Source organism: Schistocerca nitens, chromosome 11 (genome assembly GCF_023898315.1).
Source record: "Schistocerca nitens isolate TAMUIC-IGC-003100 chromosome 11, iqSchNite1.1, whole genome shotgun sequence".
NCBI classification, from domain to species: domain Eukaryota; kingdom Metazoa; phylum Arthropoda; class Insecta; order Orthoptera; family Acrididae; genus Schistocerca; species Schistocerca nitens.
Window position 1 is genome coordinate 115,910,574 of NC_064624.1, and position 23,905 is coordinate 115,934,478.

The 23,905-nt window shown below is 47.0% G+C and overlaps 1 protein-coding gene across 1 annotated transcript in view; it reads left to right on the forward strand.

Annotated features, from left to right (window-relative positions):
• Positions 1–23,905, forward strand: part of LOC126213468 (alpha-mannosidase 2) — an 834,426-nt gene that overhangs the window by 431,185 nt on the left and 379,336 nt on the right. The window contains exon 3 of the mRNA XM_049941248.1: positions 14,720–14,892. Within this exon, the coding sequence (XP_049797205.1) occupies positions 14,720–14,892 (173 nt within the window). The remainder of the gene's footprint in view (positions 1–14,719; positions 14,893–23,905) is intronic.

The window sequence follows — 23,905 nt, forward strand, 5'->3', positions numbered from 1 at the left end:
GTACATTTATACTCTGCAAGCCGCTGTACAGTGTATGGTCGGGGTACATTGTACCAATCTATGTTGTATAAATAAACATGTAAATGTTGGTTTCTTCAAAATCCTAAATCACCGAAAGTTCTTCACCGATTTGCTTCAGATTTTTACAAGACATTGTAATGAACTTTCGGTTGATATAAAATGGTTCAAATGGCTCTAAGCACTATGGGACTTCACTTCTGACAAGGGAACCTCCCCATCGCACCCCCCTCAGATTTAGTTATAACTTGGCACAGTGGATAGGCCTTGATAAACTGAACACAGATCAATTGAGAAAACAGGAAGAAGTTGTGTGGAACTATGAAAAAAATAAGCAAAATATACAAACTGAGTAGTCCATGGCCAGATAGGCATCAAAAATGGCTCTGAGCACTATGGGACTCAACTGCTGTGGTTATCAGTCCCCTAGAACTTAGAACTACTTAAACCTAACTAACCTAAGGACATCACACACATCCATGCCCAAGGCAGGATTCGAACCTGCGACCGTAGCAGTCCCACGGTTCCGGACTGCGCGCCTAGAACCGCGAGACCACCGCGGCCGGCAGATAGGCATCATCAAGGATAAAATGAGATAAGGAGCGCCGTGGTCCCGTGGTTAGCGTGAGCAGGTACGGAACGAGGGGTCCTTGGTTCAAGTCTTCCCTCGAGTGAAAAGTTTATTTTTTTATTTTCAATTATTATATTTCAAACTCTTATGTTTTAATCACTTTTTTGGGAGTGATTATCACATCCACAAGAAAACCTAAATCAGGCAAGGTAGAAGAATCTTTTTACCCATTCGCCAAGTGTACAAGTTACGTGGCTCGACAACATATTCCTGTCATGTGACGCACATGCCGTCACCAGTGTCATATAGAGTATATCAGACGTGTTTACCTGTGGAGGAATCGGTTGACCTATGACCTTGCGATCAAATGTTTTCGGTTCCCATTGGAGAGGCACGTCCTTTCGTCTACTAATCGCACGGTTTGCCGGTGCGGTCGCAAAACACAGACACTAAACTTATTGTAGTGAACAGAGACGTCAACGAGCGAACGGAGAGATCATAACTTTGCGAAAATAAAGAAAGTAAACTTTTCACTCGGCGGAAGACTTGAACCAAGGACCTCTCGGTCCGCAGCTGCTCACGCTAACCACGGGACCACGGCGCTCCTTAGCTCATTTTGTCCTTGATGTTGCCTATCTGGCCATGGACTACTCAGTTTGTATATTTTGCTTATTTTTTTCATAGTTCCACACAACTTCTTCCTCTTTTCTCGATTGATCTGTGTTCAGTTTTTCAAGGCCTATCCACTGTGCCTACTTATAACTAAATCTGAGGGGGGTGCGATGGGGAGGTTCCCTTGTGAGCACTATGGAACTGAACTTCTTAGGTCATCAGTCCCCTAGAACTTAGAACTACTTAACCGTAGCTAACCTGACATGACACACATCGATGGCCGAGGCAGGATTCGAACCTGCGACCGTAGCAGCACCGCGGTTCGGGACTGAAGCGCCTAGAACCGCTCGGCCACAGCGGCCGGCTCGGACGGCTACGAATTTTTTAATATGTGCAATATCTAACGTGGTAAGATTGTTACCAGAAGTTTCAAAAAGTTCTCCACGGATTTACTTCACATTCTTACGCGACACTGTAATGAACATCCGGACGTACTTTTTAGTGTGTATAGTTTAGCGCAAACTAAGTTGACAGTCGGCGCGGCGGCTGATGGAAGCGACTGTAGGGGGGAGATACGTCTGAGGCCATTTCCATCATCTGCCGCGCCAAGTGTCAACTTAGTTTGCGCTATACCAAATATACATAGGGTGGTCCATTGATCGTGACCGGGCGAAATATCTCACGAAATAAGCGTCAAACGAAAAAACTACAAAGAACGAAACTTGTCTAGTTTGAAGGGGGAAACCAGATGGCGCTATGGTTGGCCTGCTAGAGGGTGCTGCCATGGGTCAAACGGATATCAACTGCGTTTTTGTTAAATAGGAACCCCCATTTCGTATTACATATTTGTGTAGTACGTAAACACATATAAATGTTTTAGTTGCAGCACTTTTTTCACTTTCTGATAGATGGCGCTGTAATAGTCACAAACGTATAAGTACGTGGTATCACATAACATTCCTCCAGTGCGTACGGTATTTGCTTCGTGATACATTACCTGTGTTAAAACGGACCGTTTACCAATTGCAGAAAAGGTCGATATCGTGTTGATGTATGGCTATTGTGATCAAAATGCCCAACGGGCGTGTGCTATGTATGCTGCTCGGTATCCTGGACGACATCATCCAAGTGTCCGGACCGTTCGCCGGATAGTTACGTTATTTAAGGAAACAGGAAGTGTTCAGCCACATGTGAAACGTCAACCACGACCTGCAACAAATGATGATGCCCACGTAGGTGTTTTAGCTGCTGTCGCGGCTAATCTGCACATCAGCAGAAGACAAATTCCGCGATAATCGGGAATCTCAAAAACGTCGTTCTTGAGAATGCTACAACAACATCGATTGCAGCCGTACCATATTTCTATGCACCAGGAATTGCATGGCGACGACTTTGAACGTCGTGTACAGTTCTGCCACTGGGCACAAGACAAATTATGGGACGATGACAGATTTTTTGCACTCGTCCTATTTAGCGACGAAGCGTCATTCACCAACAGTGGTAACGTAAACCGGCATAATATGCAGTATTGAGCAACGGAAAATCCACGATGGCTGCGACAAGAGAACATCAGCGACCTTGGCGGGTTAATGTATGGTGCGGCATTACGGGAGGATGGATAATTGGCCCCCATTTTATGGATGGCAACGTAAATGGTGGAATGTATGCTGATTTCCTACGTAATGTTCTATCGATGTTACTACAAGATGTTTCACTACATGCCAGAATGGCGATGTACTTCCAACATGATGGATGTCCGGCACGTAGCTCACGTGCGGTTGAACCGGTATTGAATAGCATATTCCATGACAGGTGGATTGGTCGTCGAAGCACCTTCACCGGATCTGACGTCCCCTCATTTCTTTCTGTGGGGAAAGTTGAAGATATTTGCTATCGTGATCCACCGACAACGCCTGACAACATGAGTCAGCGCATTGTCGATGCATGTGCGAACATTACGGAAGGCGAACTACCCGCTGTTGAGACGAATGTCGTTACACGTTTTGCCAAATGGATTGAGGCTGACGGACATCATTTTGAGCATTTATTGCATTAATGTGGTATTTACAGGTAATCACGCTGTAACGGCATGCGTTCTCAGAAATGATTAGTTTACAAAGGTACATGTATCACATTGGAACAGCCGAAATAAAATGTTCAAACGTAGTTATGTTCTGTATTTTATTTTAAAATACCTACCTCTTACCATCTGTTCGTCTAAAATTGTGAGCCATATGTTTGTGACTAGTACAGCACCATCCATCACAAAGCGAAAAATGTGGTCCAAGTAAAACATTCATATTTCTTTACGTACTACACGAAAATGTAATAAAAAATGGGGGTTCCTATTTCAAAAAAACGCAGTTGATATCCGTTTGATCTATGGCAGCGCCATCTAGCGGGCCAACCATAGCGCCATCTGGTTTCCCCCTTCAAACTAGACAAGTTTCGTTCTTTGTAGTTTTTTTCGTTTGATGCTTATTTCGTGAGATATTTGGCCCGGTCACGATCAATGGACCACCCTGTATATCGCTCGCCAAATTCTTGTTTTCATTTCAAATACATGTTATTAACTATCGATATTTTATGAAACACTATTAATGATGGTTGGTCACGTTAAAACTGATAGTTCGGTAATATTTACATCTGTGAACACTTGCTTTGTTGGAATTGGAATTATTATATTGTTTTCGAAGTCTGAGGGTCTACAGCAGATAATCCGAAAGCCGATAAAACAATTAAAAACGAGACAGGGCTAATGGCAATAGAGAAAATCTGAAAAAAAAGGAAGGGTTAAGGAAAACCGGCGAAAATCACCAAATCGACGTGTTTCTCAGCGGTGGCCCGGCCCCTTTAAGCGCGTGCGGGGTGATTTTGGCGGGGGATGTTGGCAGGCCTGCGGCTCCAGACGGCTCGCCGGCCTAGCATTTCCCGCGGACTTTGCAATATTGACCGGCGCGGCCCTGTGAAGTCGCCCTCGGCCGCACTTGCGAAGGAGTATTTTTTGTTGTTGTTGGCCACGCCTCTGATCTCCTTTGAGTCCCGAAGCTGGCCTGCGGGGTGCGTTCTGCCGGCATGACGACACCGCCGCCACCACCCACACTGTGATAAACGCACCGTAAAGCGACCGCGTCGACATACGTACGTTCTCCGGAAACTCACGTACGGTTCCTGTTTCGGGGAGGGGGGGGGGATACCTTCGCCAGTGCCGGTCATTCCTTTGTTGGCGCATACGCAAATGGAGCCAGAGAAAGGATTCACGCTCATAGCACTGGAACTTCAAAAACTAAACAAAATAAGTTTTTTTACACGTGAAATTTCATCATTTTTCACTTACTATTGGCTACATTTGTTGCTGTAGATACACATTTCTTCATATGTAAGAGATATTCTTCGATGTATTTTACACGACATACAAACCATACTTACAGGTGTATGAAAAAAAATTGGCTCTGAGCACTATGGGACTTAACATCTCAGGGCATCAGTCCCCTAGAACTTAGAACTACTTAAACCTAACTAACGTACGGACAAGACACACATCCATGCCCGAGGCAGGATTCGAACCTGCGACTGTAGCGGTCGCGTGGTTGCAGACTGAAGCTCCTAGAACTTCTCGGCCAGTCCGGCCGGGTGGTGTATGAAAGTCACGAATTTAGTTTATGAAAAAATGAATGAGCTGTTACATTTTAAACTTCATGTTTAGAAAAAACTCAAATTTTATAGTTAATTATCACCATATTTTTTAATAGATTTGGAAAATTCAGGAGTTTCATACACCTGTAAGTGTGGTTTCTATGCTGTGCAAAATTCATGGAAGAGTATCTCTTACTTATGAAGAAATGTGTACCTATAGCAACAAATGCAGCCAATAGTAAGTGAAAAAATGATGAAATTTCGCATGTAAAAAAAAATATTTCGTCATGTTTTTGAACTTCCACTGCTATGAGTGTGAATCCTTCCTGGTCCTGCTGACAAAGTGCTATGAATTTATTTGTAAAAGTATAGACAGTGGAAATTAATATGTCCTGTGATGCCTCTCCTGCTCCAGGTCGGCCCATTTGACTCCCTACCCTCCTTGCTGGAACCGTGCACGTACCTGGGAGGCTGTTCCGTGTGCTCGTACCTTCGTTAGGAGTCTGCAGTGGGGCAGTGTGTCGGTTACCAAACAGCTAATGTATTTTTAAATCATTTAAAAGCAGAAAAAAATATGACAACCAAAAAGCTATTGTTTTTGTTGTGACTTGGCAAGACAGCCAAGCCACTAGGAGATAGCCGAAAGGCACGCGTTTAAGCTCACGCAGGCTGGCGTGAGGTCTGGAACGGTTAAAGGAATTGAGCCTAGTAAAAAAAAGTACGGAGCTTCTGGAATACTTAACTTTAATCCATAATTGGTGAACATCGGTCTAACGGTACATGCATCACAAGATAAATAGCAAATGATAATGACGCCTTACTAGGCCGTAGCAAATGACGTAGCTGAAGGCTATGCTAACTGTGGTGTCACCGCCAGACACCACACTTGCTAGGTGGTAGCTTAAATCGGCCGCGGTCCATTAGTACATGTCGGACCCGCGTGTCGCCACTGGCAGTGATCGCAGACCGAGCGCCACCACAAGGCAGGTCTCGAGAGACTGACTAGCACTCGCCCCAGTTGTACGGACGACATTAACTGTTTCTTTGAAATAGGCATCTAAAGCAGACAAAATTTCTTCGTATGACAGAGTTGCTACGTCGCGTCGGGGAAACAATTTCACTATCACACGGTAGGTGGACACACCTACACACGAAAGCAAAAACGGCTGCCGCTCATTACCTTGAATTCTGTAGGCGGCGAGATGAAATCCAAATTGTCGGGACCATTCTGTCCAGGTTTCGTCGGCTGCCACAAAGCTACGAAACGGGGGTGCGACAGCGTGTTGTGGCTGCGGTAGCGATGAAGCGGCGGCGGCCGCATCGTTTTGCAGCGCACGTTGACCCTGGACGAGCTGTTCCAGGGCATCCAATAACGCCTGCATCTGCTGATTCTGCAAGCGATAAAATTCGGACAGTACATCTGGAGAATGTGGCGAAGCCATGACACAAGTAAATGTAAGCAATGAGAAAGAACAAGATCCTGATTAATCCGCGTCGCCAATGTAGTGGACTGTTAAGGCAGCCAGTCCACAGTGAAGTAGCCGAAAGGGCACGCGTCAACTCACGCCGTCTGGCGTTAAGTCTGGAACAGGATTCGTAATGAATGTGATAAAGAAAAGAACGTAGCTACTAGAACACTTAACTTTTATATCGTCCTTTGGTATACAGCATTCTTGATGATACAAGTGAGACTCAGTAGATACATGAAGTTACTTATGGCGCCTTGCTAGGTCGTAGCCATTAACTTAGCTGAAGGCTATTCTATCTGCTCGGCAAATGAGCGAAAGGCTTCGTTAGTGTAGTCGCTAGCAATGTCGTCCGTACAACTGGGGCGAGTGCTAGGAAGTCTCTCGAGACCTGCCTTGTGGTGGCGCTCGGTCTGCGATCACTGACAGTGGCGACACGCGGGTCCGACATGTACTAATGGACCGCGGCCGATTTAAGCTACCACCTAGCAAGTGTGGTGTCTGGAGGTGACACCACACTAACTATCGTCTCGGCAAATGAGAGCGTAATTTGTCAGTGAACCATCGCTAGCAAAGTCGGCTGTACAACTGGGGCGAATGCTAGGGAGTCTCTCTAGACCTGCCGTGTGGCGGCGCTCGGTCTGCAATCACTGATAGTGGCGACACGCGGGTCCGACGTATACTAACGGACCGCGGCCGATTTAAAGGCTACCACCTAGCAAGTGTGGTGTCTGGCGGTGACACCACAGATTCTCCTTTGTAGTTGCAGTCTTTCATTGTTGTACAGTAAAACAGTTGTGGCATGCATGTAGATTTGCACCAAGTATTTCGTAGCTGCGCTTGCAATTAACTAGATATTATTTTCAGTGCTATGTTAATGTGTTTTCTTATTTTTGCTCTTCAAATTGTCCTTTTCTGTGTTATCGTGTGAAATATTGTGACAATTATGGCGTGTGAAAAAGGTAACACTAGGCTCCAAAGTAAACTGAGAAATGACAGTGAAGACGAAAGCAGTGTGTTAGCGCCACCGTGTAATGAATTAACTAATGTTCACCAGCACTACAGGTGTCAAGGTGCTGTTCTCCTGGAAGACGACGGATTCGCCCCCTTCCATCAGCACGATAGAGAAGGTATCGGGATTCTTCAGGCCGTGCAGTGCTCTACACTGCTCCAACATCCAATGTCATGTGCCCATTTCAGTCGTAGTCACTGATGTCGTGGTGTTAACATTTACTCATTGGTTGAGGAGGCCCATCATCAGGAGTGTTTGGTGCACTGTGTGTTCAGACACACTCTTCTCTGCTCACCATTAGAGTCTGATGTTATTTCTGTCCCAGATCGCCGACTGTCCTGTTTTACCAGTCTGCCCAGCCTGTTGTTGTTGTTGTGGTCTTCAGTCGTGAGACTGGTTTGATGCAGCTCTCCATGCTACTCTATCCTGTGCAAGCTTCTTCATCTCCCAGTACCTACTGCAACCTACATCCTTCTGAATCTGCTTAGTGTACTCATCTCTTGGTCTCCCTCTACGATTTTTACCCTCCACGCTGCCCTCCAATGCTAAATTTGTGATCCGTTGATGCCTCAGAACATGTCCTACCAACCGATCCGTTGCTCTAGTCAAATGGTGCCACAAATTCCTCTTCTCCCCAATCCTATTCAATACCTCCTCATTAGTTACGTGATCTACCCACCTTATCTTCAGCATTCTTCTGTAGCACCACATTTCGAAAGCTTCCATTCTCTTCTTGTCCAAACTAGTTATCGTCCATGTTTCACTTCCATACATGGCTACGGTCCATACAAATACTTTCAGAAACGACTTCCTGACATTTAAATCTATACTCCATGTTAACAAATTTTTCTTCTTCAGAAACGCTTTCCTTGCCATTTCCAGTCTACATTTTATATCCTCCGACCATTATCAGTTATTTTGCTCCACAAATAGCAAAACTCCTTTACTACTTTAAGTGTCTCATTTCCTAATCTAATTCCCTCAGCATCACCCGACTTAATTCGACTACATTCCATTACTCTCGTTTTGCTTTTGTTGATGTTCATCTTACAGCCTCCTTTCAAGACACTTTCCATTCCGTTCAACTGTTCTTCCAAGTCCTTTGCTGTCGCTGACAGAATTACAATGTCATCGGCGAACCTCAAAGTTTTTATATCTTCTCCATGGATTTTAATACCTACTCCGAATTTTTCTTTTGTTTCCTTTACTGGTTGCTGAATATACAGATTGAATAACATCGGGTCCTAGGCGCTGCAGTCCGGAACCGCGGGACTGCTACGGTCGCAGGTTCGAATCCTGCCTCGGACATGGATGTGTGTGATGTCCTTGGGTTAATTAGGTTTAAGTAGTTCTAAGGGGACTGATGACCGAAGATGTTAAGTCCCATAGTGCTCAGACCCATGTGAACCATTTTGAATAACATCGGGGATAGGCTACAACCCTGTCTCACTCCCTTCCAGTCCACTGCTTCCCTTTCATGCCCCTCGACTCCTATAACTGCCATCTGGTTTCTGTACAAATTGTAAATAGCGTTTCGCTCCCTCTATTTTACCCCTGCCGAGCCTATGACGTCTGATATCTTTAATGGGACGTACCTTGGCTCGCCACGTATAGAAGACACTCACCACAGCTCTCCTGTTTGAACACCTCACAAGTCGTGCAGTTCCCGAAATGCTCTTGCCGAGCCTCCGGGCCATCACAGTCTGCCCTCGGTCAAACTCGGATAGATCGCGCGCCTTCCCCATTCTACGCAGGGACAGCAAGCTCACTGATACTACATGCGCCGTCCGTGTGTCCGACTAGCAGTCATTCCTCTAGCTGGGTGACCCTGCTACAGCCTGTATTCAAATGGGAAAGAATGAATTGAAGCAAAACGTTTAATTTCGAAGTGGAGCAGTAATGAATTGTGCCGCGGTGGCGCACTTGGTACGAGTGTAACCCCCTGACGTCTGAGGTCTGCCGTGGCGGCGTGCAGCGCCGCGAGCTTGCCCTAAATTAATCGCGGGAGGTACCGCGGTGCTCACGTAACTGCCGCGCGTTAAAACAGAAATGAAACGAGAGGGCCGGGAGGCGGATGCTGGAATTGCGCTCTTATTGCTGGCCCGCGTTATTAAATTCAGCACCGGGAGGCGCGCAGGAACGGGCATTTGCCTCGCGGGCCGCGGTGTAACTGCGGTACCTCCGTTACGTCGACTCTCTCTCTCTCTCTCTCTCTCTCTCTCTCTCACACACACACACACACACACACACACACACCGCCACGTCCCGTCACCCGCGACATTCGCCTCAGCACTGCTCACATCTCTATAAATAAACACGTAAATGTTCGTTTGTCCAAAATCTTCAATCTCCCGAAACTCTTCAGCGATTTCTTCCAAATTTTGACTCATCCGTTGCCTTAGAGTACGCGCGCATACCTCTACTACTGGCCATCAAAAGTCCTACCCCAAGAAGAAATGCAGATGATAAACGGGTATTCATTGGACAAATATACTACAGGGTGATTCAAAAAGAATACCACAACTTTAAAAATGTGTATTTAATGAAAGAAATATAATATAACCTCCTGTTATACATCATTACAAAGAGTATTTAAAAAGGTTTTTTTTTCACTCAAAACAAGTTCAGAGATGTTCAATATGGCCCCCTCCAGACACTCGAGCAATATCAACCCGATACTCCAACTCGTTCCACACTCTCTGTAGCATATCAGGCGTAACAGTTTGGATAGCTGCTGTTATTTCTCGTTTCAAATCGTCAATGGTGGCTGGGAGAGGTGGCCGAAACACCATGTCCTTAACATACCCCCATAAGAAAAAATCGCAGCGGGTAAGATCAGGGCTTCTTGGAGGCCAGTGATGAAGTGCTCTGTCACGGGCTGCCTGGCGGCCGATCCATCGCCTCGGGTAGTCGACGTTCAGGTAGTTACGGACAGATAAGTGCCAATGTGGTGGCGCTCCATCCTGCTGAAATATGAATTGTTGTGCTTCTTGTTCGAGCTGAGGGACAAGCCAATTCTCTAACATCTCCAGATACTGTAGTCCAGTTACTGCTTGCTGGATGCATGCTACATTTTCATCACTCGTTCTCGGCCGTCCAGAACTTTTCCCTTTGCACAAACACCCATTCTCTGTAAACTTTTTAATACACCACCTATCAGGAGGTTTAACACCATACTTCGTTCGAAATGCACGCTGAACAACTGTCGTCGATTCACTTCTGCCGTACTCAATAACACAAAAAGCTTTCTGTCGAGCGGTCGCCATCTTAGCATCAACTAACGCTGACGCCTAGTCAACAGCGCCTCAAGCGAACAAATGTACAAATAAATGAAACTTTATAGCTCCCTTAATTCGCCGACAGATAGTGCTTAGCTCTGCCTTTTGTCGTTGCAGAGTTTTAAATTCCTATAGTTGTGGTATTCTTTTTGATTCACCCTGTGTACTAGAACTGACATGTGATTACATTTTCACGCAATTTGGGCACATAGATCCTGAGAAATCAGTACCCAGAACAACCACCTCTGGCCGTAATAACGGCCTTGATACTCCTGAGCATTGTCAAACAGAGCTTGCATGGCGTGTACAGGTACAGCTGCCCATGCAGCTTAAACACGATACCACAGTTCATCAAGAGTAGTAACTGGCGTATTGTGACGAGCCAGTTGCTCGGCCACCATTGACCAGACGTTTTCTGTTGGTGACAGATCTGGAGAATGTCCTGGCCAGGGCAGCAGTCGAACATTGTCTGTATCCAGAAAGGCCCCTACAGGAACTGAAACATGCGGTCGTGCATTATCCTCCTGAAATGCAGTGTTTCGCAGGGATCGAATGAGGGTTAGAGCCGCGGGTCGTAACACATCTGAAATGTAACGTCCACTGTTCAAACTGCCGTCAGTTCCAACAAGAGGTGACAGAGACGTGTAACCAGTGGCCCCCCATACCGTCACGCCGGGTGATACGCCACTATGGCGATGACGAATACACGCTTCCAATGTGCGTTCACCGCGATGTCGCCAAACATGGATGCGACCATCGTGATGCTGTAAACAGAACCTGGATTCATCCGAAAAAATGACGTTTTGCCATTCGTGCACTCAGGTTCGTCGTCGAGTACACCATCGCAGGCGCTGCTGTCTGTGATGCAGCGTCAAGGGTAACCGCAGCCACGGTCTCCGAGCTGGCAGTCCGTGCTGCTGCAAACGTCGTCGAACTGTTCGTGCAGATGGTTGTTGTCTTGCAAACGTTCCCATCTGTTGACTCAGGGATCGAGACGTGGTTGCACGATCCGTTACAGCCGTGCGGATAGGATGCCTGTCATCTCGAGTGCTAGTGATACGAGGCCGTTGGGATCCAGCACGGCGTTCCGTATTACCCTCCTGAACCCACCGATTCCATATTCTGCTAACAGTCATTGTATCTCGACCAACGCGAGCAGCAATGTCGCGATACTATAAACCGCAATCGCGATAGGCTACAATCCGACCTTTACCAAAGTCGGAAACGTGACGGTACGCATTTCTCCTCCTTACACGAGGCATCACAGCAACGCTTCACCAGGCAACGCCGGTCAACTGCTGTTTGTGTATGAGAAATCGGTTGGAAACTTTCCTCATGTCAGCACATTGTAGGTGTCGCCACCGGCGCCTACCTCGTGTGAATGCTCTGAAAAGCTAATCATTTGCATATCACAGAATCTTCTTCCTGTCCATTAAATTTCACGTCTGTAGCACGTCATCTTCAGGGTGTAGCAATTTTAATGGCCAGTAGCGTACATAGAAATTTGCAGTCAGGGGGCGTGGGGTGGTGCTGTCATACGAAATCGCACCACAGAGGATAACTCCAGGTGTAGGTGCAGTGTGTGTAGAATGCAGACATGCTGGTTGCTGGTCTTCGACTGGCTTCCTCCTACACAATATCTCTGGCACCGAGGCATATGAACTATCTGACCAATTGTGTAATTGTATTGAGGAGTTCCTAGATAACAGAACGCAGCATGTCATTCTCAATGGAGAGAAGTCTTCCAAAGTAAGAGTGATTTCAGGTGTGCCGCAGGGGAGTGTCGTAGGACCGTTGCTATTCACAATATACATAAATGACTTTGTGGATAACATCGGAAGTTCACTGAGGCTTTTTGCGGATGATGCTGTGCTGTATCGAGAGGTTGTAACAATGGGAAATTGTACTGAAATGCAGGAGGATCTGCAGCGAATTGACGGATTGTGCAGGGAATGGCAATTGAATCTCGATGTAGACAAGTGTAATGTGCTGTGAACACATAGAAAGATAGTTCCCTTATCATTTAGCTACAATACAGCAGGTCAGCAACTGGAAGCAGTTAATTCCATAAATTATCTGGGAGTAGGCATTAGGAGTGATTTAAAATGGAATGATCATATAAAGTTGATCGTCGGTAAAGCAGATGGCAGACTGAGATTCATTCGAAGAATCCTAAGGAAATGCAATTCGAAAACAATGGAAGTAGGTTACAGTACGCTTGTTCGCCCACTGCTCGAATACTGCTCAGCAGTGTGGGATCCGTACCAGATAGGGTTGATAGAAGATATAGAGAAGATCCAACGGAGAGCAGTGCGCTTCGTTACAGGATCATTTAGTAATCGCGAAAGCGTTACGGAGATGATGGATAAACTCCAGTGGAAGACTCTGCAGGAGAGACGCTCAGCAGCTCGGTACGGGCTTTTCTTAAAGTTTCGAGAACGTACCTTCACCAAAGAGTCAAGCAGTATATTGCTCCCTCCTACGTATATCTCGCGAAGAGACCATGAGGATAAAATCAAAGAGATTAGAGCCCACACAGAAGCATACCGACAGTCCTTCTTTCCACGAACAATACGAGACTGGAATAGAAGGTACTCAAAGTACCCTCCGCCACACACCGCCAGGTGGCATGCGGAGTATGGATGTAGATGTAGATGTAGATGTAGAAAGTGGTAGAGGGAGCTAAAACAGTATAGCAGATGGAAGTGGTTGGCTGACCGCAAGGAAAAAAGTTAGGAGCCAGCCACTCTGCAGTACACGAAAACCTCCAGCCTAAAAGTTAGGCCAGACTCCAGACACATCACAAAACTTTAAAACCCTAGACACACACGTGTCATCATTAGCTAAAACACATGGCAGACCCCCAGCAACTTGTGCTTCTGCCCTCGCATCACGACATAAAATGCAGTCTGTTAAAATGTGCCGGATAGAGGTGTGCACACCACAAGCATCACTAAACGGGTCATCTTCCCGCCGTAATATAAAACTATGTGTGAGAGGGCAGAAGACGCGTGAGCGTCACTTCCTCCCGGAGGAGGAACGCCACGGCCGAGTCGTTGACTTCACCAACCGCAGTTTATTGGCCGTCACCGCCAGCCATTCTTCCTCCCACAACTCCGTGCACTTCCTGTGGAGTGCAGAAATGACAGACAGCGATGGAATAGGACACCGGACCACATCCTGCTCTCTGCGGGCCTCCTCGGCAGCCCGATCGGCCTGATCATTGCCCCACATTCCTACATGACCAGACACCCAGCAGAAGTAATTATGAAAAATCCGCCTCGATTGCACAAACTACCTGGTGTTTACCTAGGTTCCAGCGTGGGTAACCACGCCTTCTTAAGAACAAATATAAAACAGCTTGCCTAAATAGACACAGTCAAAGGCTAAAATCAGCATCTACAGCGGCAAGACACCATGAAATTTTTTTACAAATAATAGGCACATATGTACTAAGTCAATAATGTTACTTATCTCGCCCGTGTGTGTGCTGCCTCACCCCAGCGAACGTACGATGTTCACAGGGTCTCCACCGAACTCTGGGGTCTTGCCGCTGTAGGTGCTGATTTTTGCCTTTGACTATGCCTATTTAGGCAAGCTGTTTTATATTTGGCCGAGCGGTTGTAGGCACTTCAGTCTAGAACCGCGTGACCGCTACGGTCGCAGGTTCGAATCCTGCCTCGGGCATGGATGTGTGTGATGTCCTTAGGTTAGTTAGGTTTAAGTTCTAGGGGACTGATGACCTAAGAAGTTAAGTCCCATAGTACTCAGAGCCATTTTTTTATATTTGTTCTGAAGAAGGCGTGGTTACCCACGCTGAAACCTAGGTAAACACCACGTGGTTTGTGCACTCGAGGCGGATTTTTCGTAATTATTTCGATACTTACGATTGCTCACGCGCTGCAATGCTGAAAGTACCCAGCAGAAGGACACCTCCTTACCCTGCCGTTGGAGCAGGTAGAGTCGATCATATATCAGCTGGACCAACGCCTCAGTTGGGTACAGATTCTGCAGTGATTGTAAGGCACTAAGAGAATCGGAGCAGACGAGAAATCGATTGCCCCGAACACGATTCATCCGTTCCAGTGCCTTCAAACTGACGGTGTTGTTGTTGTTGTTGTTGCAGGTGGTGATCGTGCCGCACTCGCACAACGACCCGGGCTGGCTGAAGACCTTCGAGAGCTACTACCACTACCAGACGCGCAACATCCTCAACAACATGGCCGACAAGCTGCCCGCGCTGCGCAACATGACCTTCATGTGGACCGAGATCGCCTTCTTCGCGCAGTGGTGGGAGACGTGAGTACACCAGCTCCTCATCCCTTACTTCTGTCCAGCAGCCGTCACCGGTTCCAGCTGGAGGGGGCGCAACTATAGCACAGCTGAGGGCGCCCTGCAGCCGGCCGAAGTGGCCGAGCGGTTCTAGGCGCTATAGTCTAGAACCGCGTGACCGCTACGGTCGCAGGTTCGAATCCTGCCTCGGGCATGGATGTGTGTGATGTCCTTAGGTTAGTTAGGTTTAAGTTCTAGGGGACTGATGACCACAGATGTTAAGTCCCATAGTGCTCAGAGCCAATAATTTGAAAAAAGTAAATTCTTCATGTTTTCCACGTATGATGTCATTTATCGAAACATTTTCTTCGTCAAATGTTTCAAATGGCTCTGAGCACTATGGGACTCAACTGCTGAGGTCATTAGTCCCCTAGAAGTTAGAACTAGTTAAACCTAACTAACCTAAGGGCATCACAAACATCCATGCCCGAGGCAGGATTCGAACCTGCGACCGTAGCGGTCTTGCGGTTCCAGACTGCAGCGCCTTTAACCGCACGGCCACTTCGGCCGGCCATTTTCTTCGTCTACTGTCGGCTTTTTCCGCTGTTGTGCCATGTCTAGATGTGTAAAAAATCTACACTGCATTACCTCTGGGAAACGGGATCACGGCGGTGTGAACGTGAGCTAACGGAAAATGTGTTTCCTAGAAGAAGGTCACATTATGTGCTCGTTCGCTTTGGTTTACACGTCTGTCTGTTGTTGAGTGGCCTGCCGACATTATGCACAGCCACGGCGCGGTAATGAGCGTCATTAATTACCGTCATTTGCCTACGCGGCAGAGCGAATTTAAATGAGAGCGCGTGCGCTAGCCAATTGCATCGCGCCACACATTGTCGGGGCAGTTTAGTGTGTTTAACGGCGGCCGTGACTGGACTCCTAACAGCGAACGACGCGCGTCCCTGCTGTGTGTTGCGGGGTGCCCACCGCAGGAATCTCCAGGATGTTCGGTTTGGTATTCAGTGTGGCACGAACTGTTACTGTACCGACGATCAGCATTCACCGTGCAGGTTATGTCCGGCCTGCAGGCTGGTTTCTACTTCTACACCTATTCTCGCAAGCCTCGTTACGGTGTGTGGCGGAGGCTACTTCTGGCGCCACGGGAAACCTCTCCGTGATGCAGAACGCCTCTCTTGTAGTGTCTGCCACTGGTGTCTCAGCGTTCCATGACGCTCTCTCTCTCTCACTCTCTCTCTCTCTCTCTCTCACTCCTGCACTCCCCCTCTCACTGTCTTTCTTCTGCTGATCCTTCTTGTTGGATCTTCTCTCTCTCTCTCCCTCTCTCTCTCTCCCTCTCTCTCTCTCTCCACACGTCCCACTCTATCTTTCTTCTGTTGATCCTTCTTGTTGTATCCTCTCTCTCTCTCTCTTTCTTCTGCTGATCCTTCTTGTGCGATCTTCTCTCTCTCTCTATCTCTCTCTCTCTTTCTTCTCCTGATCCTTCTTGTTGAATCTTCTCTTTCTTCTGCTGATCTTTCTTGTTGGATCTTCTATCTCTTACTTCATCTTTCCTCCCCCCCTCTTTCTCTTTCTCTCTTTCTGTCTATCTCTCTACTGCACCCCCCCCTTCTCTTTTCTTCTGCTGATCCTTCTTGTTGGATCTTCTCTCTCTCTCTCTCTCTTTCTTCTGCTGATCCTTCTTGTTGGATCTTCTCTCTCTCTCTCTTTCTTCTGCTGATCTTTCTTGTTGGATCTCTTTCCTCATCTCTCCCTCCCCCCCCTCTCTCCCTCTCTCTCTCTCTCTCTCTCTACTGCACGCCCCCTCTCTCTCTCTGCCTTTCTTCTGCTGATCCTTCTTGTTGGAGATAGAGACGTCCACATCTGTTGACTCAGGGATCGAGACGTGGCTGCACATAGGGTGCCTGTCATCTCGACTGTAGTGATACGAGGCCGTTGGGATCCAGCACGGCGTTCCCTATTATCCTCTTGAACCCACCGATTCCATATTCTGCTAACAGTCATTGGATCTCGACCAACGCGAGCAGCAATGTCGCGATACGATAAACCGCAATCGTGATAGACTACAAGCCGACCTTTATGAAAGTCGGAAACGTGATGGTACACATTTCTCGTCCTTACACGTGGCATCACAATAATGTTTCACCAGGCAACGCCGGTCAATTGCTGTTTGTATCTGAGAAACCGGTTCGAAACTTTCCTCATGTCAGCACGTTGTAGGTGTCGCCACCGGCGCCAACCTTGTGTGAATGCTCTAAAAAGCTAATCATTTGCATGTCACAGCATTTTCTTCCTGTCGGTTAAATTTGGCGTCTGTAGCACGTGATCTTCGTTGTGTAGCAATTTTAATGGCCAATAGTGTAAGAGAAATAAGAGCTCGCATGGGAACATTTAAGTGTTTTTTTTTTTTTTTTTTTTTTTGCGCGTTGTGCGGGTTGGAACAGTAGAGACATGCCAGGCACCTATGTCTGAAGTGAAGAGGATTCATGTGTATGTGGGTAAGACGTGGTAATTGTAATTAATACGTTTCGAGTAGTAGGTTGTAGATTTGTGTTCGCACGCTCCATCTATGGGACTGGTGTTTATTCGGTGTATTTCATTGCGGCAGTTAGCGAGCCAGGGGTCCGTGCAAGGTCCCCCTGTTGCCACACACTTTGCACGGCGTTAAATCACCCGGCCTGCTGCGACGTTCGCTGCTCATCATCTTCTCCCCCCCCCCTCCCCCCTCCCCCACCTCTCCCATCGAGTTCGCGTGACCTCTGGCCGTTACTGCGCTTTTAGCGGACGTCAAGCGTGATAAACATATCTGTGCAGCGCGCTAGATTCACGAACGCGACCCGTGGCGAAAGCTGGCTGGCGAAGCGTTTCGTGAAGCCAGCCGATAACTCGTCGCCGAAAGTTGGCAGCGCCGCATCCAGGACCCTGGCGAAATACCGCGGGGCTGGCCCAGCTGCCAGTGGCGGCGATTTGTTCATCGCATTTCTGAGAAAGGCGCACCACTCCGTAAAAAATAACTCATACCGAAGTAACTATGAGCTGTTGCTGTCAGTTCTTCACAGGCAAGGAGTAGTTTTTCTTACTTAGAATTTATTGTTCCTTCTTTTTCTTTAGTCGCTGGAGGTCGCACAGTAGCATGGATAATGGTCTACACCTTCATCTACTGGGTGCGTCAAAAACATGTATACACACTTTGAAGCGTCATACAAAATTTATTCCCCGTTCTGCAATGTTTAATTGCTGGAAATGAAAAGCTAAAAGTCCAATTGGAAAAATAAATGTACTTCGCAAATGTTATTAATGTTCAAAGTGGTGGCCTTAAGCATCAATACATTTCTGAGTACGAGTCGCCACTCATTCCGTACATCGTACCAAAGTGTCCAATGAGATTTCTGCGCACACCGCCTGACTCTCATTCCAAAGAGTGTCCAGGTTACGTGGTTTACGTTTGTACACCTCCTCTTCTACTGTGCCCCATAAGAAGAAATCCAGCGGCGTGAGGTCTGGAGAGCGTGCAGGAAACTCGATTGGTCCCCTGCGTCCTATCCACTGGCCTGCCACATTGTGATCGAGGTATGCTCGTACGTCCCTATGAAAGTGCGGCGGGGCGCCATCTTGTTGGAAATAAAACACATCATTACCGTATAGTGCACGAATGGCAGGGAATATGGAGTCAGCAAGCATTGTTAGGTACGTTTCTCCAGTAACAGTACCTTCAAAGCGGAAAGGCCCAATGAGTCCCCTTGCAGACAAACAACACCACGAGGCAAATTCACAGCCTTTTCAACAGTAATGTGAGGATTATCTTCAGCCCAGTGCACATAATTGTGCCTATTGACAGTTCCATTGAGTTCGAATTGGGCTTCATCCGACCAAATTATGCTACCCATAAATCCCAGTTCATGTCTCACCATCTCCTGAACCCATTCACAAAATTCTAACCTTCGATCTGAATCGTCGTCACTTAGCTGTTGCACCAGCCTCGGAATGTACACACCAAACTTGCCTTTCTTCAGAATGCGTAGCACACTGCTAGCACTTACATTACTCTCACGTGCCGCTGGCCTTGAAGACTTTTGAGGCGAACGCTGAAACAGTTCCGAGACCCCAGTTGTGGAATCGTCACTTGTAGCTGTACGAGGTCGCTCTGATCGACATTCATGCACATCACACACTGTTCCACGAATTTCAAATTTGTCTCGTAGACGTGTAATTGTTAACCTTGAAGGTGGTTCTGTACCATACTCACTTCTCCACTGTCTTCGAACCTCATCTACATTCTCAAACTTCCAGTACCACTTAATTATCTGCTTCTGCGCTTCAAAGCTCAAACGCACGTCCGCCATGTTGCAGTTACTTCCTTGCCACTGCCGCCACCCGTTGAAAAAACATAACATTACTTTCTCACAGATATTTAACCTTCTAGAACGGGAAATAATTTTCTGTGACACTTCAAAGTGTGTATACATTTTTGTGACGTACCCTGTACATCCACGTGATTTCTCTGCTATTCACAATAAAGTGCCTGGCAGAGGGTTAAGTGAACCACCTTCATGCTGTCTTGAACGACCTTCATGCTGTCATCTATAGAAATGCAGTCATGTTCACAAGAAACAGAACGCATTGAACGAACGACTAGACATAGGGCATATGGGCTCAAACTGTTGAGGTCATCGCCGGCCGGAGTGGCCGAGCGGTTCTAGGAGCTACAGTCTGGAGCCGCGCGACCGCTACGGTCGCAGGTTCGAATCCTGCCTCGGGCATGGATGTGTGTGATGTCCTTAGGTTAGTTAGGTTTAAGTAGTTCTTAGTTCTAGGGGACTAATGAACTCAGAAGTTGTCCCATAGTGCTCAGAGCCATTTGAACCATTTTTCAACATCGCGGCGCAACACCACCTGCATCTCTCGCTGTCGCTGTAAACCGAAGGTAATGGTTCAGTGTGACTTAACCGGAAATGAAGGATGCCTCGCAGACTTATGCACGAACCGTACCGTCGAATCGGTGATTTTGAAGGAGGGCGCATTATTAGCATGAGAGTATCTGAAGAACCCATCTAGAAAATTGCTGCTCATATGGGACTAAGCGTTTCGGCAGTGCAACGGGTGTGTGCAGAATGGTTCAGGGAAGATCGTAGCACACGACGAGATAGGTCAGGTCTACAGATGGGTCGTTCGCGAACTAACGGGTCGAAATGAACGGTTCACCAAGATGGACAGAACGAGCGATGAACGATTTCTAAGGAACGGTCTTTCATATTTCACTTCGGTCGCGGCTTTCTACTTCTAGTTCCCGGGAACGGGAAACGGTCGGTCGCGTTCTGTCGGCCGGTCTCGTTCCAGCCTCGGTCCCGTTCCTCTCTCAGTCTCGGTCTCCCTCGGCCGGACTCGTCCTTCTTCGGGTGGCCGCTCGTCGTAGTTCCACTGCCGACTTCCCCTAGTTCAGTATCGAGTTGTTCGTTCCGTTCGCTTCGCACGTCCGTTCTAGGTCTGTTTCAAACCTTTTTTAACTCTGAACTTCTGTTTTTTTTTCGTATTCTATTGAGCGTCCACGTCCGGTAATTAAAATGTATTTTATAATTACGTAAATTACATATACATTGCCTGGTATGTAATACGTACATCTTTTGAGGTAACAAAACGGCGTATCAGCTTACTTCACTATTTCGATAAACAGCAGAAGAAATACTTGTAAAAAGGCAAGATTTTTTTTTATTATTAGACATACTGGACGAGAAAATTTCCAAGTCCGAATTCAAGGTCATACGCAATAATCGTGCAACAATGCTACACACGACTACAACATAGTGTAACACGCAATCATAAGCACTTACAACACGTGCTAAACAATACCCGCCCACCATCCCCAAACATACACTTTTTTTAACATAAAAGCCTATATTATTCACCCTGATAAGGAGACCTCACTTACCATGAGGCCACTCTCTAGGATGGCCTTCGGCTGTGTGTCTGAGAAGGACTTTGAGGTTTTTATTCTATTGAGGCTATACTCTTTTAACCTAAACATGGGGAACGTGGTAACTACTTTTAACTCAAATTTAAAAAAAAATCTCACGAGCGGTCTGGCGCGACCAATATTGCGGACGAGTCATTGCTGTGTGCACGTTAACGCAAGTGAACGTAGCAAAGGAAATCGGCGAGGAACACACGAGCGGCTATTTCCGTCTTTTTTTGATCCAAGGCAAAAGGGCTTGTTCATTGTTATGGAAGGCAGAACGACTTAACAACCGAATGAAGGCCGCGCTTCGTAATAGAGTGTCTTATGTCACATTTTGTAAAGAAGAGAATACGATAACTCCTACAGTATTATTTCAGGTGTACAGGTTGGCGCACGAAAAATCGGCCCCAAGTACTAGACTGCTCATTCTCGCCCACCAATCGTCATCTATTGTTTCGAAGTTGTAGTTTGCATTAGCTTATTTGTTATTTCTTCACTGCCTAATTATTACATGTTTATCAATTCTGCTCGTAGCGGTCAACAAATCGTGCGTAACTGGCGAGCAGTCTGTACTCGGGCCCGGTTTTTCGTCCTCCACCTTACATCAGCCACATAACGCTACAGTTGGCTAAACGAGAGGTTTTGCAGAATAATGAAAATCCAAATCTGTGAGAATTCTGTTATGAATAAAACCTCTGTACTCCAGGGGAGAGGCAAGTGTCCCCTCTTGGCGCCTTCCATCTTCAGTCACGTATGCTACCAATTATCAGTTTTGCATAAGAACCATATACCAAGCACAAATGAACGGTGAACGAGTAAAAATGAACGGTTCCCAAAAAAGAGCGATCACCAGTGAACTGGTTCCCAATCATGAACGAGTTTGCCCATCTCTATAGTCAGTTCGCACCATCCAGACCATCCCCTGAGAAGATCGACACCTCCTCCGAACGGCATTGCAGGACAGATGTGCGTCCTGCTCAACTCTGGCGCAACAGTGGAACACATCGTACATTATCAGGGGTGACACTCCGTCGCCGTTTATTACGGCACGGGTTACACCTGCGCGTCGTCCACTTCTCCACCTGCCATTGACGAATGTGCAGAGACATGCTAGATGGCAATGGTGTATCGAACGACGTCACTGGGAACAGGAATGGCATCAGATAGTGTTTTCGGACGAATCTAGGTTGTGTTTATTTGGAAATTATGGCCGCATTTTGGTTCGCCGCAGACAGGGAGAGCAGCATCACAGGACATGCAGCGACAACTCGAAGCCTTATGGCAGGGGCGGGCAAGAATTCTGCACGTGTGCGGTGCACATGCACGCGTGCAGTTAACAGGTGTTCTGCGTGCACACAGGGGCAAGCTGGCCACCCGCTTCTCTCCCCTCTCCACCATACCGTCTCTCCGCTTCTTCCTCTGTAATGCGTTTTGTTTCCTGGCCTGCTTTATTAAATGAAGGAATAAGGTTAGTAGGAGTGCTTGAACGTAATCATGGTTTGAAAGAGTACCTATTACCTACGATACATTTTATTTAATTATCACAGGTGGAGTTTACAATACGTTTAATGTCTGGAACAAAATTTCTACATACAGACAAACGCAAACAGTTACGCAAATTTTCATTACTGATGTTTGCTCTTAACCGAGACTTATTAATTTTCATAACAGAAAAAAAACTCTCACAAACGTATGTCGAGCCAAACATTGACATTATCTTCGCGGCTTCACGATGGAGACGAGGAAACTTGCTGTGGAAAGTCGTGATAAAAATCTATCACACGTCTTGCCAAAAGGAACCTGTCTCTCAGACGAGAATTACGCTGTAGACCTATTAATTCCATTTGCAAACTGGGATAAATATCATCTACAGAAACAGCAGATTGTCTCGAGAACTATTCAAAACCTTGGGATAAGTAAGATATATCCCCAAATCGCTTGAGAAATTCCTCTTTTATTGCACTAACAACGGCAACATAGTGAAATTTATTATAATGGCGTTCAATATTAAACTTCCGCTGACCAGCGAGAATACTGTCACATATTATAGATTTCGAATTTTCACGTTTTTGCGCAAAGAAAAAATGATTCTCCCATTCCTTTTTAAAAGACAGCAAATCTCCAATTCTCCGTTTCCTTGATTCACTCTGCATTTTCCGGTTACTGAAATTCACTACGTAGTGGTCCCTTCGCTTCAACGTCCGCAGCTTAGCCTGGAACTACACTGCGGCTACCTGCCGGCTGTCGCCACTGCTCCGTTCGACGATTGCACGCGAGCAGCACACGTGCAGCGCTGTGCGCTCATGAGCCGCGTGCAACGTTTGCCCGCCCCTGCCTTATGGTGTTGCCACAAATCAGTTGGTGTGTGTCAAGGGCACTGTGGCCAGTGTGACTTAAGTGAATAACATCCTGCCACCCGTAGCCACACCCCTCCTGCCCAAAACGCAACACGCCATTTTTCAGCAAGACAATGCACGACCTCATGCTGCTTGCCTCCTTGGTGTTGCCCGCCAGATGACCGGACTTGTCGCCCGTCGAAAATGTGTGCGATATGGTGATACGACGGGTACAGTACTGTGACCGAATGCCGACCACCACAGATGAATTTTGCAACTCAGCACGAATACAACATGGATGTCTGTATCACCAGTCGCCATTCGCGCCTTATACGCGTCGTTGCCATGACGCACGGAACACGTTGTCAGGGCCCGTGGCGGACTCTGTGTCTACTGGGCAACATCACATGCTCATCCGAGGTGACTGAAATGCTTATTATTTCTCCAGAACATCTTAATGCACATGTCGTGTCAATGTGGACGTCCTGCCGGCCGGAGAGGCCGAGCGGTTCTAGGCGCTGCAGTCTGGAACCGCGCAACCGCTACGTCCGCAGGTTCGAATCCTGCCTCGGGCATGGATGTTTGTGATGTCCTTAGGTTAGTTAGGTTTAACTAGTTCTAAGTTCTAGGGGACTAATGACCTCAGCAGTTGAGTCCCATAGTGCTCAGACCCATTTTTCGAAATTTGTTAATCAAATCTCACACAGTATCGCGATGTCGGAGTGTTGTCTCTGGG